This window comes from Xiphophorus hellerii, chromosome 13, assembly GCF_003331165.1.
Source record: "Xiphophorus hellerii strain 12219 chromosome 13, Xiphophorus_hellerii-4.1, whole genome shotgun sequence".
Taxonomy (NCBI): Eukaryota; Metazoa; Chordata; class Actinopteri; order Cyprinodontiformes; family Poeciliidae; genus Xiphophorus; species Xiphophorus hellerii.
Window position 1 is genome coordinate 9,004,116 of NC_045684.1, and position 17,327 is coordinate 9,021,442.

The following is a 17,327-nucleotide window of genomic DNA, read 5'->3' on the forward strand; positions in this document are numbered from 1 at the left end:
AAAAAGTGAAAACAGGTTCCTCAGTTTGATCGCAGGTCCAACAGGAATCTGTTGGTAACTACAAGTAAATGAGTCTGAGGAATTAGTAAAACCATTTTCAAAAGATGATCTGCAAGAAGAGTTATTGTATTATAAGCAAACAATGCATTGTCTTTATAACTGGGAGCTGCTGATTCAAATGTTCAGATAATACCTGAACTATGACCCCAAATGAAAAGGGATGGACGGAGACCAGAGAGCAGAGGGAGAAGGAGGAAGTTCAAACCATCCTTTCCATCAATCATAATGGGTAAGGATCATATCACCTACCCAAACGTCTCTCAGCAGGACAGGGTGACCATCTCATTTCCCCCAGTTTTATAAATCAAAACTGCCTCTGACACTGCAAGGCAACCAGACTCACCATGGTGCAGGACTGGATGCTGAGGAAGGAAAATACATTATGAGTTCATTTGATATCTATTTTTTTCTCCCTCGCCTTTAAAGATCCAAGAGGAATCGCTGATTCATTTTGTTTTTTGTACAATAAAATGTGAACAAATCTACTTACGTTTGAATTTTTAAAAGTAAGAAAAACAAGGAGGCATGTTTTAAATAGTTAATAAAATAATAGTAATCCACTTTCTCATTGTGTACTCACATGAAAAGGAAGCAATTTCAAAATCTTTTTTGAATCTTCTTAGGTTGGAAGCAAAACCGGAAATGATATCCATGTAGTTCTCCTGGAAAATATTCCTTCTTTGATTCATATTTTACGTTAAGAACAAAAAAAAATTAGCAGGAAAAACAAATGACAACAGAACAGAAGACTTTATTCCTTACCTGCATTCCTGTGATATACATTTTAGATCCATGCGAATGTAATTTATTGGAAATATCTCTTTTTGTAGCTGCTGATGGAAAAAGAGTGGAAAGGTTTTTTTCTTCCTGTTCGAATTGCGCATGCGCAGACGTTTCTCAGTCTGTTGACAAATGTGTCCAAGACCTCTGTCCCGTTGAAGATCTGTACTCTAAATGTAATAAAATGTAACTTTGCTGGACTCTTCTGGACCAGGTGTTGACTCGGGTGGGTTCTTCATGAACTTGTGAGCGCGGTAAGCTTTCAAACGGAACAACCTGCGTGTTTTATGACCCGACGGGGAGCCGAGAGGCGTTTAAATGGTTAGCTAAGAAGTTAGCTCCAAGCTACTGGACGGTGTGTGGCCTTAGCCTGGTTTAAAGCAGCGTTTTAATCTGCTGACATGTCTGTGCCTGTTGCTGAAGCCTTAAGGTGTATCTACGGCGTCTGTATTGTGTTCATGAAATGTAATATATGGATTTGGAAGTAAGAAAATAACAGCAGTTCATAATCTGATCAGGAATGTTTTTAATTGGCTCCTGCTCTGCTGGATTTGGGCTGGTTTTAACTGTTGCTCCTCATAAACTCGGAGATTAGCCCAGTTTAATGTGTCAGAGCTGCACCAGTTTGTAAACTGCTGTGGTTTTGCGTGACAGAACCAGTCTGACCGGATTTTTATCTGCACTCTGACTCTGGCTGGACAGCCAACAGGCTCAATGAATGAGGCAGATCATGTGTTGAACAGGCCTCGGGTCCTGACAGGTTGGCTTGTTTCTGCTTCTATAGGAATGTTGTGTTTCTATAAATCACTGGAATAGTTGGAAAGATTCACCAGACAGTTTATATCCTACATAAACTGGTTAAAAAGAGAAAAGAGCCTTAGGAGGAACGTTAATGTTAAGATATTACACATTACCATCAGCTGTAACAGATATTCAATGTCCTGTTTATTTATTTTTATTTAATTTCTCAGCTGCTGTGCTTTTAATTTTTTAAAATGGTGTTGATCAGTATTTTTTCACATTTTCTCATTGTGTTTTTCTATTTACTGGCTGCTTTTACACTTATTTAAAGTCCCATATTAGAACTAATATTGTTAATATAATTGTTTTATTGCGTGCTACGCTGGTTTCTGGGACATATCAATTGGTCAGGAATTAAATATCCATATATATTCATATATTTTCATATTATACTCATAGACAGAACTTGTATTTCAACCATTTAGCCATAAAATCATTTAAGCACTGCTTTTTAAATTATTTAGATTTTTTCTTTGATTATTGAAACTAGTTTTTAGAAAATCTTGGCTGGATGATTTCAGCTGCGGTTTCTTCCTGTTTTCTGTTTTTCTGTGCTTCCTTCAGTCACTAGATGATAATTATTTCCACCCTGCGGAGGAGCAGAAAACTTCCCTGCCAGAACCAGACGTTGACATGTTGCTGGTCTGGGCTGCAAACAGCAACGTTTTTATTGAATTATTCTTCAACAGAACCAGTCAGAACCAATTCAAATGAGTTCCAGCAAAGGACCGTTTGTTTTTGATTATATAGCAAATAATTTATCTGCTTTTTATCTGCTTGGCCAAATGAAAGAATAGAATATTTTCACAGGGAAATAAACTAGATATTTTTAATCTAAATAAAGTTTTTCCTTATGTTTAAAAGCCAGACAGCAGGTATATTGGATATATTTTGTTTCATATCTGAGATTTTTGTCATTCTCCCAGCAGCTGGTTAAACATCCTGCAGGAGTTTTTCTTCTGTCCAGCGGTGAAAGGCGTGGCTCCTGTCCCAGCGATCACATGACCTCTGACCTCAGAGCGTTTCTGCTGAGGTCAGAGGTCATCTGATTCCCTCACATGGTGATGATGAATATTTAAACATGAGAGTCTTTGTTAGCTGGCTCTGGTGTTTCAGGCCCCATCCAGAGAACCGTTTGGATCCTGTCACAGAAGCAAAGTTATATGGACTGTATGATGCAAATATAACTATAATATTTGACATGGATTAAATTTCTTGCACAAGTTCAAACCAGACACTGTGCATGATGCTGCCACCACTGTTGGTTCAACTGCAAAGAGAAACGACTGGCTGGTTGTTGGTTCTAAAGTTTAAAAATAAATTCTAGGTTCTTTAGGATAAAGTTTTGACTTTCATGAACGTGATGAGCGGCAGGAAGCTTTAGGCCTCTTAGGGAAGTAAATGGAAAACTGGAAACTGCATCAGAGAAGGAAGTTAATGATCAAACTGTTCCTCCAGAACCACAGATGGAAAATAATTGTTAAATGGATTCATGACCCTGCACTGGTCCCATGTGAACCACATGTTTGGTGTTGGAAAAAATAATAATTTGACAGGCTCTTTGTTAATTTTCTCAAAATTCATAATAATCAGCATCAGTAGGATGTTTTAGACAGGAGGATTAATGACAGAAATAACATCAGAATCAGATTAATTCATTCATAACTCTATCTCTAACACATCCAGATAACCCAGAGGGAATAATAACTAGTGATGCACCAATCTGAATTTTCTCCCTGATTTCTCCTGATTTTTATCAAGTTTATCTGATTCTGATTACAAATTGTAATAATGAAAACACATAAAACAAAAAGAAATGAAATGTTTTAAACACAACATAAAATGGACCAATTACAAGATAATCTCCATTTAAGTGTCCATCCCTGACCTTTATTAATGTATTAAATAGAGCATGCTGTTGGTTTGAGTTATTATAGACCAAATGAGTTGAGTTTAGAAAATCATGTGTTTGTTTTATGTGAGAACAGATCACTAAACTACGCCCCTGCTGAGGATTTATGAAGGACTCAAACCATCAAAGATAATTTAAACTGGGTAGAAAAACATTGAATGTTTCTTTATTTGAGCTGCGGGACGTTAATCTGATTTGACTGGTCCGTGTTTCTCCTAGAAATACCTGAACAGCAGCCTTTTGTTGGAATGTGAAAGAGAAAGCTGACTTCTTGTGTCTCTCTCTGTGTGTGGGTGTGTGTGTGTGGGCGTGTGTGTGGGTGTGTGTGTGTGTGTGTCTCTGTGTATTCCAGGGCTCTAATCAACCATGCTGAAATGGTTTTCTGGGGAAGAGGGAGAGCCCGGCTCCTCTGTAAGTCCTGAATTTGCATCATTTAAAAACAAACTAAATGATCTAAAAGAGCAAAAAGAAACATTTTTGAAATAAAATATCATTCAGTTAGAGGTTTGGTTCAGCTGTCCTGCAGATTTTAGATGCATTTCTGCTCCAGATGGTGAATTCCCTCCTCAGCTCCAGTCTTTCAGCTCAGACTCGGAGCAGTGATGCATCGCTGCAGGATGGTAGCTCTCCAATTATGGAGCAATAAAATGATCCCATACTTTTAATCTGCTGCATTTTTACAACCAGCTTTCACCAGCAGTGATAACTTTTGAAGCTCCAGGTATTTCTGACTTCATAACTGCAGGTTTATCTGTGTTAATGTTGAGCTTCATGTCCAGATTAACAGGGATCAGTCAAACTGCTGACCTTGGTGCGTTTCACTGAGCTACAACTTCCTGTTTGAATCCCACTGAACTGTTTTCAGTATGAAGGCAGTCATTCATAATATTGTTCAGTTGTTATCTAAGATGAGAAAAGGCATATTGAAATGCTGTATTTACTTTATTCAGAGCAGCATTTAGAAATAATTGTAAAATTTTTGTATTTAATCAGTTAGTTTATTTCTGTGCTTCAATGTAAAGTAGAAAGTTTGCTGCATGTCTCTCACTCTCTCAACATCTGCCATAAATCCTCTGGAAACTTCAGTATTTATATTTGTAAAGTTGTTTGAAAAGGATGAAAAATTAAAGTTTAAGTCTGGAAATCTGAAGTGAAAACTGAAGGAGCTGTTTAAGTAGAAACCTGTCAGTTATTCCGATTATTTTCACTGCATTTCTATTATAAATCATAAAAAAGAATCAATAAGTTCTTAGTAATATGCTTTGGCTACATAAAGTTTTATCCAGAAACAGATTGATCTGTGGTTTTCATCGTTCCTCCTCAGGGCGCCGGCTCCCCTCGCGGCGCTGCAGCCGCTGCAGGTTCTGTTGGCGCTGCAGAACTTCCTGTGGAGGAAATGGCGGAGCGGCTGATCCAGATGGAGCAGCTCGTCTCCCAACTGAAGGAGCTGATCCGGGAAAAAGACGCAACGCTTCGCTCCAAAGACGACCAGCTCAAGGTGAGGGCGGCTCCCTGCCAGGCTCCGCCCACTCTGAATGGCTCCGCCTACAACCTGGAACTGGATCTGGTTAACCTTTAACCCCTGGAGGCAAAGTCCAGCATTCACTGAGAGACGGGATGTGAGACAAGAACTCAGTGAATGTTTGACCTGAACGCCAAAACAAAGGCAGAAATAAACAGAACCATATTAATCAGTATTGATTATCCTCCATAATTAATGCAGCTTCAGTTGCTCTGACCAAACCGAAGGTGATTTGTGGGCTTTGTGCCTCAGGGGGAGAAGGAGGCGTGTGAGGCCAAGCTGTCTAAGCTCCGCCTCCAGAACAAGGCCAAGGTGACGTCTCTGACATCACAGCTGGAGGAGCTGAAGAAACGGCAGGGAGAATCTGGAACGCCGACTCACAGCAAGAAGGTCTGAGGAAAGACAGGATCTCCACTAACAAATGAACTCTACAGATTTAAGTTACTTTCTTTGCTATTTTCATTGTATTATTATTATTTTTTTAGATTTTATTATTTAGTTTCTTGTTTTACTTTAAAATATGTCATAGATGTTATTCTGCTACATATTCTAATATATTTTACTTTGCTTTGCTTCTAATAAATTACATTTTTTTATTTTCGTTAAATTTTATTTTAGTTTTAGTTTTTATTGAGTGATCTTATTTTGTTTTTGTATGGTAGGATATTTAATTTTTTCAGTTTTGTTTTACTGAATCATATTTAATCTCCAGTTGTTTCTTTTTTACTTCTTCTTTGGTTTTATTTTCCAGTTTTATTTACATGATGATGATGATGATGATGGCGGCTGAATGAGCTGTTTGCCCCTCAGGGTTCTTCAGAGGGAGGAGGAGAGCAGGCCAGTCGGGGGAAGATCGTCCTGCTGAAGAAGAAGGTGGAGGAACTGGAGCAGCAGCTTTCTCTGAAAGAGGGAGAACTGGAGAACAAGGTGGATAATATTCACTGTGCAAATGAACTCAGTTATTTCTGTCTACAGTTATTCTGTTTGGGAGACGTCTTGGTAGATGTTATTGTTCCTGAATGATTCCAGAGGAAGGAGCTGGAGGTTCAGCAGCAGCGAGGAGAGGAGATGGACGCCATGCTGACAGAGAGGGACAGGAGGCTGGCAGAAAAGGAGGCGTACATCGTCCACCTGCAGACGGGACTGGCCGGAGATCACCCTGTAGCTGCTGCACCTCAGCAGAAGGTGAAGCTCTTCTAACATCCAACCCCTGCTTCTCTGATGGAGGAAGCATCCACATGTTTTAACTCCTGTCTTCTTCTCAGGTGCTGGAGGTCGGCGGAGAGATGCAGGAGCTGCAGCTGCTGGTGCAGAGCCTGACCAAGAAGGTAGAGGAGTCAGAGGAGCATTACAGTCTGCTACTGGAGCAGACGGACAGCCTGAAGGAGCTGCTGGCCTCAGAGAAGGAGCAGTACAGCCAGAAGGAGAGCATGTTCAAGCAGAACGTAGGTTTCCACACGGCAGCTCACGGCAGCTTATTTCAGCAGAGGCAGAAATAACGCCGCCATCTTGTTTTCAGATCCAGACGTTTAAAGACATCATCATTCAGAAAGATAATCAGCTGATGGAGATCAACCAGATGCACGAACAGGAGCTGTTCAGGCTGGCGGCCAAATCAGACGCCAGCGCCGACCTGGAGCAGGTACCGCACCGCCGCTCACCGTCCAATGAAACGCTTAGAAACTCCTTCTAACTTCCTGTTTTCCCCCAGCTGCTGAAGGCTCTGAAGCAGAAGCTGCATGAGAAGGAAGAGGTTCTGAACGGGAAGACGCAGGTCATCGACGTGCTGCAGGGAGAGGTGGACGGCAGGGACCAGCAGATCAAGGTCAGCAGGTCCTTTCTCTACCGTCAAACCAAACCAATTAACAGGAAAAATCGAGTTTGTGACCCTCTGGTTACCTTAAGGGAAATGGCATCAATAAATGTGTACCCCGTAAATTTCTTCTTACACTTTCATAAATGTAAGAATCTGTAATGTACCTGCTTCATCATCGATATCGTCCCATTTCTGTCTTTTTTTAATGTGTCGACCTCAAAAGTTTTGACACTCCTTACAAATAAAAATCAGACTAATGTATCATGAATGTTTATTAATCCCTCAGTCCAGTGCAAACACACGATGTCGCTCCAGACAGATTGATATAGACTGATAACTGGACTCATCCTGAACACACGGTGGTGGCAGCATGATGCTGTGGGGACAGGAAGGCTGGTCAGAGCTGATGGTTCCCCCTCCATCATCCACCCTGAACACACAGCTGGAGATGATATGGGATGGCTTAGATCCAAGCAGATCCATGTGTTAGAATGGCCTAGTCAAAGTACAAAATAAATCTGTGGCAAGACTTGACAACTGTTTAGAGACATTTAAAAGAAGATTGAGAAAAATTTTCAAAGCCCAACAGACCAGCAGCTGCACCTGTAGGGACAGGAGCTCAAAGTGTTCACTGAGAAGGGCTGAATGCTTTTCACATTTTTATTTATTTATTTAATATATTTACTTTTATTTTATCTTTATTTTTTATATTTTTATATATTTTACATGTTTTTATTTTATGCATTTTTTTATTTTAGCATATTTATTTTTATTTTACTTGTATATACTGTATATTCATTTAATTTTGAAATTTTATTTATTATTTTAATTAAAAAATATTTAATTTACCTTTTTTTTCATTAGTAATTTAAAAAAAAAAAATCATTTTCCTTCCACATCAGAATCTTTTTATACTTTTTTCTGCTTCTTGCTCATCAAATCCTGATAAAATAAATCTTTGGTTTCTTGTTACAAAGTGAATAAATGTAGAAAGGTTCCCGCGGTCTGAATACTTTGGCTCCTGTTGTCACGTTGTGTTGGTTCTGTCTGACCCGACAGGAGCTGACGGAGCGACTCCAGCGGCTGCAGGTGGAGCGGGAGAGCCTGGAGTCCAAGATGGAGGCGGAGAAGCACGTGATGCGAGCGCAGCTGCGGGACCTGATGGAGAAGCACCAGGTAGAGCTGCAGCGGCTGAGCGCGCAGCATCAGGACCAGATGGAGCGACTCCAGACGGAGCTGCTGGGGCAGCTGGAGGAGCGCCACACAGCCTCGCCTGCAATGGCGCCACCTGTCTGCCAGGAGGCCTCAGGAACCGGGAACCTGCCGACGGATCCGGCCTCCGTCCAGAGGATGGCGGAGCTGGAAGGTTGGAGTTAATTTTACTGGTGACATGTGGAACATTTCTGGTTGGTTTCATGGTTTCTGATAATTTAATTAGTTTTCTGTTTTCTTTCAGCTCAAGCAAAGCAAAAAACGGTAGAGGCCAGCAGGTCAGAGGCCAAGTTCCTGAAAATGAAAGCTTGGTCCAAGTCTCGGATCCGACAGCTGGAAGAGGAGCTGAAGAAAAGCCAGGTGAGTTTTAACGTCCAGATCCAAACGCTTCCTCTGCAACAGCTGCAGTGAAACTCATTTCAATGAGGCGATTTCAAGGTTTGGAAAGTGTTTTAATTTCTGTTCAGCTGAGCAATAAAGTGCAATCCAAAAGTGATTAAAGCCTAAAGTTGGGAAATATTATTTACAGTTGAAACCAGATATTTCAAACGCCTAATAAAAGACACAGGCACATTTTTCTCACTAACTGTTCTCAGACCAGGCAGGTGTGTGAGACATTTCAGGACAGAAAATATTGTTACATTTTAGTTAGTTTATCTTGTCCCTGGTGTAGAATGTAACTATCACAAGACATTATTAATACTAATAAACTATATAATAGTGAATTGAAGATTTCATTTGATTTGTTTTCATTTCCAAAGTTTGGAGAAGGAAAAGCTGCAAACTTGCCTTTAAACTACTTGAAACTTGATAAAATGTTTCTGTGGATAAATATGTGAACCCTGTAAAACGGAGCGGATGGAAGTAAAATGTCTGTTTTCTGCTTCCTGTAAGGCTGGCGCTGCTCCTCCGGACCTGACGGCGCTCCGGGGTCGGATCACGGCTCTGGAGGAGGAGAGGGAGGAAAACCAGTGGAAGGTGGATCAGTACGAGGAGCTGAAAGCGAAGAGCGGTAAGGAAACCGAACCCGGTGATTTTCCTCCGACTGGAGGCCGCGGCCGTGAACGTCTGGCCGTTTCCTGTCAGAAATGCTGGAGGCGAAGCTGGTGGTGTACGAGGAGCAGCAGAGGACGCTGCAGGCCGAGCTGGAGCAGTTCACCAAGAGGGCGGCCTCCCAGGTCAGCACCGCTTCCCCCCGCCTTCACCCGCCGCGTCCCGACCCGCTCCTCACCTGGTCTACCCTCTGTCTGCAGGCCAGTGAGTCCGGCAGCGCCGACGACACCCAGAGCAAGGTGCTGGAGTGGCAGGAGATGGTGGCGGAGGCGGCGAGCGCCCGGGGCCGCGTCCGGGAGGAACGGGAGGAGAGGGCGGCCATGGCGCTGCGGATCAGCCACATGGAGGAGGAGCGAGAGGGTGAGACAGCAGCTGCAGGATAGGAACCAGAACCGGATCCTTCTGCTCATCCGCTCACCTCATGCACACCTAATCTGCTCCGTCGTCCTTCATAACGCAGCAACTCTCATGTTTTTATTTTAGTCTCATTAAATCCAGATTCACCTCTATAAAGCACATGTCTAACTAAATCTGGCCCGCCAAAGCTTTTTATGTTCTTATTTATTTGACCTTTATTTTTATCCTGGTAAAATGGATAAAAATCCATTTTAATTGAGAAGTTAATCAACTAAAAACCTCTCTGATAAGGACTCCTCTTTGTCAGGGAGTCCTGGCCAAGAGGCAGCAACAAATACAACACAAAAAAAACACAGACACCAAACTACGTCAATCAGTCCCTCCAGGTTTTTGCAAAAATTTATGCAAAAAATCAGCTGATTCTTTTTATCTCGGTAATACATACTTGTGAGATTTTTGCAAATCTTTATTTTTTTTTTGCCAAAAATGCCTTAAAACTTTGTGTTTAGAGCTGAAACGGTTAATAAGATTCAATGTGATTAATTGATTACAGAAATAATTGTCTAATTTAGTAATCAATTAATTATCTCGAATACACAGATTCTAAAAAATAGCATAAAAACTAAACAAAGAAATGGCATTTAATATATGTACATATATTAATATTTAATTTATGTAAAGAAAACCTTTTACTGTAAATGTTTTCCATCCAGAGATCCTCCAGTTTGAGCTTCTACTGGTTCAAGTTTTGTAAGAAAATATGAAGCACCTTTTGCTATTGTTGTATTTTAGACAATATAATATTTATTTTCTTATTTTGATAAAGGAATTGTTTATTTTCCTCTTTTAGTGTATTCCCAATATTGAGTAAAAAATTCTGCAGAATGTGGCAATTTCTTTATCTGATTAATCGTCCGAATAACTGATAGAATCGATTCCTTAAATATTTGGTAGTTGCAGCTCTAAATGGGTTTAAGTGACGCTAACTCCCACCTGTAGGTGGCAGTATTTCTTGGTCCCTCAGTCTAAATTACATTTCTAAATTAGCACCACAAAACTTGTGATTTGCCAAAAATCACAAAAACAATCGTGAAATCCTGGATGGACTGATCAGTGTGAAAAGATGTTAAATATGGTTTCATTTTAAGAAGTACTTAATGAAGACACATCTATTTATTAATATTTTAACAGTTTAATAATGGGTTTTATCAAAACGTCTGGCCCTTTAAGGACATTTATGACCTTAATTTGACCCAAAATGAAGATGAGTTTGACGCCTGCAGGTTCAGTCCAGCTGCAGCCATCGTGTCTCAATGAGCCCAGAGTCTGTGGAGTTTTTTTGTGTTTCTTTCCCCTGTTGTCTGACTGAACATCACTTTCTGTTTCTTTATTTCCCCTGTCCTCGCCGTCATCATGTGGGAGATCTGAGTTAGCGTGCGCTGCCTCCCGTCTCGCGGACCGCCTCCCTCTCCGGCCCCCTGCTCCGGGGATGGGAGCAGCCACTCAGAACCGTTTCCCATCAGTTTTGTGCATGCAGGCTCCTCCACCTCCAGCGCAGCTCCTGCTCCCTGCACTGCCTGCGGCTCCTCTCAGCTTTACAGGGTTGAGCTTCAGCCAGTGCAGAGACGGGCGGCGCTGCAGAGTCTGTCGTTTAGTTTCCTCTGTTTTTACACCATTTCCCCTCTCTTCTTGTCCTCTGTGCCAGTTTTTCTGTTGGTCTGGAGTCTAATGGTTGCGCTGCAGCAGTGGTGTCCTGGTCTCAGCTTCAGCTCAGTGTTTGGGAAGATTTGCACTAACTGAGGAGTAAAATGCTTCAGGCGGAGATCCTTCGCTCTCATCCTTACTAACAGGCAGATTGGTGTTTAATTGATGCATTATCAGTTACTGAGGACCAAATATTGTCTGATATAAAAGTAATTAAGAGTAAGAGGCCACTGGTTTTAAACTTACTGCATCATTGGGGTGTGTGTTCTGTTCTAACATGCAGACTATGCCTTGAAAAACTTTCTCTGATATTTTTTACACTTCAGATACTGTATTTAATGTATCTTATTGTTAATCTGTGTGACAGACCAACACAAAACGTAACACAAATACATTATTTCCACCTCTTTTACATTTAAAAATCAGAAATGTCATGTAATTGTATTCTGGCTCCTTTACTCTGATAACTTTCAAGAAAATCTGTGCAACCATCAGAAATTATTGAAAGATCTACGCAGAACCAAACAGAATGAGATCCCAAACTTATTCTCACATTATTATAACTTTATTCACATAATATTACAACTTTATTTTAGTATTATGACTTTGTTCTTGTAATATTACAACTTCTCATAAATTACAAAGTTATTCTTGTATCATTAAAGTTTTATTCTCGTAATAATTTTCTTCTTACTCTGGGCCTAACGCTCCGTCGTAAATGAACGGATCTACTGGGTCGGATCACGCTCCATCCATCCAGCATTGGTTGTTTAAAGTTGTTGCTGCAAATATGTCTGAAACTCTGGGTGTACCTGTTAGTGTGAGCTCTATCTCAGGTGTATCTGATGGCTACTTTCTGAAAAACACAGAATGAGAAGGCCATGTTGGTGGCAGCATCATGCTGTGGGAAGTTCCCTTTTCTTCAATAATCTTCCAAAAAAAAAAAAAAAAAAGATTTGGGGAAAAATATGCAAAGCTGCTGGAGTCAACTGCATCCAATGGTGGTGCTTGAATAGATTGACGTGGAGAGTTGAACATAGAAGCACTCCACACTTTTCAGATTTTTATTGTGAATTAATTGGAAGCTTTGCATCGTTTTCTCTCCTTTTGATAAATCTGCATTACTTTGTGTTGGTCAGTCACATAAAATCCCTGAGATAAACTGGAGTTGGGTTGAAGTGGAGTCGGTTCTGACCCTCCCAGGACTGAATCGCTTTGCCTCATCGGATTTTGGGAACTTTCCATGTCTTCCTAACTCTGCTTGCTGTGCACACACTAATCAGCGCTGAACACACTGTGTCCCCTCTCTGCTTCACCCTCTGCTTGGAGCTGCCCTCCACCTTTTCTCCCCCCTCCACTCACCAAGCAGCCTGTCTGCACAAAACGGATGGGACCGTCTGCGGTGATCAGTTCGGACGCCGCCCTGCTTCCGTCCTGAGGAACCCTCTCAGATCTGCGCAGATTTCACGTTTTCAGCGATGAAGCGTTGGCTTTTAAATGTGACTCATAAAGACGGGCTCTGTCCTTCCTCCCACTGCCACTCCGTCTCCCACATGTTTGAATGCTGTTTTCCTTTGCAATGCAAATTAGGTGTGCATGGCTTTGAGCAGTGTGTGTCTCTTCATGAAGTGTTGCAGACATAGAAATCCATATTTTTCTCCATCCCTGATTCTTTCACCTCTCCTCTTCGCTCAGTGTTTCCACTCCTAGAAAAAGCTTTTCTGTGTGTGATTTCCATATTCTTCACCACCAACACCATCCACATCGTCACGCTTCTGCTCCTCTGTCCAGTCCACTTTAATGTTCACTTCCATCCACAAACTCGTCCTCCCCCTTTTCCCCTGTGGCACAAAACTGATTGAGGATGACTGGTTCTTTCCTGGCTGCTCCGATCCAGCTCTGGCCACCCGGCAGCAGGAGTTGGAGGAGGAGCTGGCTCAAGCTCGGGGGCTGGGCCGACCCGGGGCCAAGAAGCTGCTAGCTCCGGCCCATCGAAGCCTGCAGGTTGGTGCGAACTCAATTTATTCTTTTTAAACGAATATATTTTTTCTTGCCTTTTGATTTTTTTGTTTATTAATAATTATTTAATCTTTAAAATGAAATGTTTAATAAAATAAAATTAAAAATATTAGAAATATCTTATTTTTAAATAAATAATTATTAACTATAATTAATACTATGAGATATTAATACTTATTTTGGATTTTACTTTATCTTATAGGGGCAATATTATGTATTTTCCAGGCAGATAGTTCTATTTTATAGCACACTCAAGCAGCTACAGTATGTTACATACATGGAGCTCTATTAACCCTCTAACAACGTTTTTCCCAGTTTTCCCCAGTTTTTCCCAGTTTTCCCCAGTTTTTCCCAGTTTTTCCCAGTTTTTCCCAGTTTTCCCCAGTTTTCCCCAGTTTTTCCCAGTTTTTCCCAGTTTTCCCCAGTTTTCCCCAGATTTCCCCAGTTTTTCCCCAGTTTTCCCCAGTTTTTCCCAGTTTTTCCCAGTTTTTCCCAGTTTTTCTCAGCTCCTTTTATGACCTCTTAAGATTTAAATCTGTAAACTTTAAATGGGGAAAAAAGCTGCAAGTTGCTGCTGATCAGATGCATGGATTAACTGATTCTGCTCCAACTGGAAACACAACAGAGATGTTGGAGAAGCAACAGTCTGGGAAGGGTCAAAGGTCATCTCCAAATTGCCTGTCCATCGTTCTGCAGAGAGGAAGATTATTCCCAAAAGGAAAACCTCTCAGACAGCCGCCAGTCTTCTCAGGACTGGATGTCCCACCACCATCTCTCACGCTACAGGCCTCAGTTAGCGGGGTCAAGGTCAAAGGTCATGACTCTGAGCCAATATGGCTGCTAGAAAGGGTAAAAGGAGAAAGCCTCTCTAGAAGTAAGATGGCAAAGCTGCATCTGGATGAAGGACGTGTTGGACCATGAAGGACGAAACGGAACCCAGCAGATCAGCCTAAACTCATTATCACCTGTGGAGCACGGTGGTGGAGGGTTGATGGTGTGGGCTTTCTTTGCAGCCACACAGTGGAGTGGATTTTTAAAATAAACATTCTGTGTTTAGGAGGATTTTGAGTTTGACGGACAGGCGTCCTTCCAGAACCCCGGCAGAACCTCGGAGAACACGACCCCGATGGAGGGAGAGAACATGGGAGGTTGGTGGCCCGAGTTCAGTACTCCCGACACAGGTGTGAGACCCGCGAGGCAGCTTTCCGCCGGCATGCACTCAGTCACCTGCACTGTGGGAAGCTTCAGTTTCCTTTGGGTAGTTTTGTTTTCTCCATAACACCATGTTGGACTCCTGGCTGTTCATTCCCCGTCTGGCCTGGTAAAAACCACTGGGATCTCTGGTTTTTGTGTTTTTTTGGTTTACAGAGCTCTGCTGTGGCAGCCGGCACAGTCGTCTGCCTCGTCATATTATGAGTTCTAAGATTTTAATTTCTCAGACACGTGCATGCTGGTTGAGCTGGCTAGTGTTTGTCAGTGTGTCTCAGTTAAAGTGAGATCATTATGAATGTGGGTGGAAAGATGTCGTCCATCTGCGGTAAGTTTGGTGTTTTTTGGCGTTTCTGCACGATTTCCTCCCATTTTGTTTCTGTTTCTCCTTCACCTGCTTCCGGGTTTGTTTTACTCACGGAACCAAAGATTTCATCAGTTTTTATTTCCAAATGGTCGATTACAGAAAATGCACTTTCAATACTAGATTTTTAATAGATTTTTTAGATTGAAAACTGATGTAATTTTTGGTGATTTAAAAGAAACAAACTTAAATGTCGTTTTCTTCACCTGAATAAAACATGTTCCTCCCAGGATGCTGACATTCCTCACCTTTTAAAATCAAAGTGGTAGATATGTTAATGTGGATTGATTAATACGAAATTATTAAATAAACAGTATTTATTATTATGTTTTACAACCCTTAACTTATACATTTTATTTGTGATTTATTTAATTCTTAAAATTAAATAAATGTTTATGAAAATAAACTTAGATAGTTAGTTTAAAAAATGTTTTAAATAACTATAATTATTTATTCTGAAACTAATATATTTTTTCTGCCTTTGGTTTAAAATTTTTAATGATTTGTTTAATTTTTAAATCTAAATTATAATTAAGATTTAAAATTATAAATCTTAATTTATAAACTGTACAAGTTACAGTTTATAAAAATAAAATTAAAAATATTAGAAAATAGGTATGTAATTATAATGAATTTAAAATGTATTTTTAAATTTACTTTGGTTATTTTAAATGATTAAATTTTAAAATTTAATTATTAAATGTTTATAAAAATAAGTTTACTTATTAGAATATCAATCACTTTTAAATAACGTTATTTCTATTTTTAAATGTTATTTTTTTTATTATGAAATATTACCCTCTTGAAAATTAGATGACGCACCTCAAAGGGTTTTCCTTGAAACAATATTATTTTACAATTTTAATTTTCTTTTCCTGCACATTTCTTTTCTACATTACCGTTTGGAAAATAATCTCAGTAAAGGAAGTTTTAGTTGTGATGCACTTGCTCATGAAAGATGTTTATTCTCAGTCCATTTCCGACTCTAACTGTGTCTCCCGGCGGTTGCAGACGGGTTGCGCTCCGTCGTGGAGGAGCTGGAGCTCGAGAGAAACCAGCTGCAGGAGCAGATCCTGAGCCTGGAGGAGCGGTGCCAGGACCTGGAGGAACCGGGCTGCAGCTGCAGGCCCGGATAGAGGCGCTACAGGTACGCTCCTGCTCCCCGCATCGCAGCTTTACCTCTAACAACCGCTCACCTTCTTAAAGACCACCTTACACTGTGACCATATAACCGTCCCACTGAGGAATAAGTTGGTGAAATGACGAGTGAACTGCATGTTAAACCCTTCTAACACAGGTGACGTTTGATGTAGATGAAGAAGAGCAGCCATGTTGGGTTTCTCAGGTGTGTTGGGTCGCTCATGTTTGGTGTGCGCTGGAGGGTGCCTCTGGCGGTGGTGGCTAACGGTGTGGTTGGCGTGCGTGGTTAACCACAGACATGCAGAGCTGACGCGCTCGGTGTCACACGTCATCATTACTGAACGTTGTGCTGTGGCACAAGGTGGAAATGAGCTGAAATGTTCTCCACAAAACCTGCTTCAACCAAACTGCAAGCACATTTACAAAGGAAATAGAAGAAAAGAGAAATGAGGGTTTCATAACCCTTCACTGTGTTTTACTGGGATTGAATATGATAAACCAACACAGTGGATTATTGTAAATCCACTGTGTTGTGATGAAGTTAAATCCAACCTGGATTTAACTTCATCTGTTTTCTCTTTAACTCTGACCAGCTTTGGGTCGGGTTCCCCACGTTGGGCTCCAATTATGTAGGAACTGAAAACACATACTGCTAAACCATAATTAACAATCTCTTCTTTGCTTTATATACTTTCATATGATAGGAACTTGGACGTACAGACCAGAAAAATCTATCTAAAGCTAAATATTTTGGTCTGTTAAATCAGTTAAATTTTTTATTCTAAGACTCAGAATTAACTTCATGCAAACTGTATAAAAACACAGATAAATACTTAGAAATAACTTAGTTTCTCCCAAACTGCAGTAGATTAAAGTAAAGTTTCTTATTGTGCCACTAAAGTATCAGATGGATGAATAAAACTGAGTAAGATCCTTTAGTTTTTACTCTTTATCTTCTATTTCAACATGTTTGCCCAAATTCAACATTAAAGAGAAGTTTGCCTTCCTTTGTAAACACAAACGTCTTTATGCTTTTAAGAAATGCTGCTTTCCTTTAGGTCTGTTTGCTGTGCTGAAATTAAGATCCTGTGATCTTTATCGTAATTTGACCTTTTTCTTAATTATCTTCTTTGTCACCACAGAATGAGACGGAGAAACTGCAGAGCCAGCTGGCCAGCTAGGAAAACTGACAGTTTCCATGTTTAGACTTAATGATATGCAAAATCATTTAACTGTGCTGCAATCAAACCAAAAAAAATACAACCTTTTAGTTGTTTATTACATTTCTTCACACCTCGTATGGCTAAAATCACAGACAGAGGCAGGCATGATGAGAACATCGTGACTTTTCACTGAGATTGATCCTGTTAAACCTCAG

At 40.6% G+C, this 17,327-nt stretch overlaps 1 protein-coding gene across 1 annotated transcript; it reads left to right on the plus strand.

Annotated features, from left to right (window-relative positions):
* Window positions 1-940: 940 nt before the first annotated feature.
* Window positions 941-15,945, plus strand: LOC116731646 (golgin subfamily B member 1-like). The gene is made up of 17 exons (XM_032581462.1): window positions 941-1,094; window positions 3,906-3,964; window positions 4,878-5,051; window positions 5,328-5,465; window positions 5,886-6,002; window positions 6,105-6,260; window positions 6,341-6,520; window positions 6,595-6,717; window positions 6,787-6,900; window positions 7,951-8,257; window positions 8,348-8,463; window positions 8,998-9,115; window positions 9,190-9,281; window positions 9,357-9,516; window positions 13,115-13,221; window positions 14,294-14,417; window positions 15,821-15,945. Exons 2-17 carry the CDS (start codon window positions 3,920-3,922, stop codon window positions 15,943-15,945), a joined length of 2,196 nt encoding a protein of 731 aa, XP_032437353.1. The 5' UTR covers window positions 941-1,094; window positions 3,906-3,919.
* Window positions 15,946-17,327: the final 1,382 nt, after the last annotated feature.

What these genes read in the sequence shown, in the direction of transcription:
- LOC116731646 (XM_032581462.1), top strand. Translation starts at nt 3,920, where the DNA reads ATGCTGAAATGGTTTTCTGGGGAAGAGGGAGAGCCCGGCTCCTCT. An exon ending in AGAGCATGTTCAAGCAGAAC is followed by an intron (nt 6,521 to 6,594) that starts GTAGGTTTCCAC and finishes TCTTGTTTTCAG; the next exon opens with ATCCAGACGTTTAAAGACAT. An exon ending in GTTCAGTACTCCCGACACAG is followed by an intron (nt 14,418 to 15,820) that starts GTGTGAGACCCG and finishes CGGCGGTTGCAG; the next exon opens with ACGGGTTGCGCTCCGTCGTG.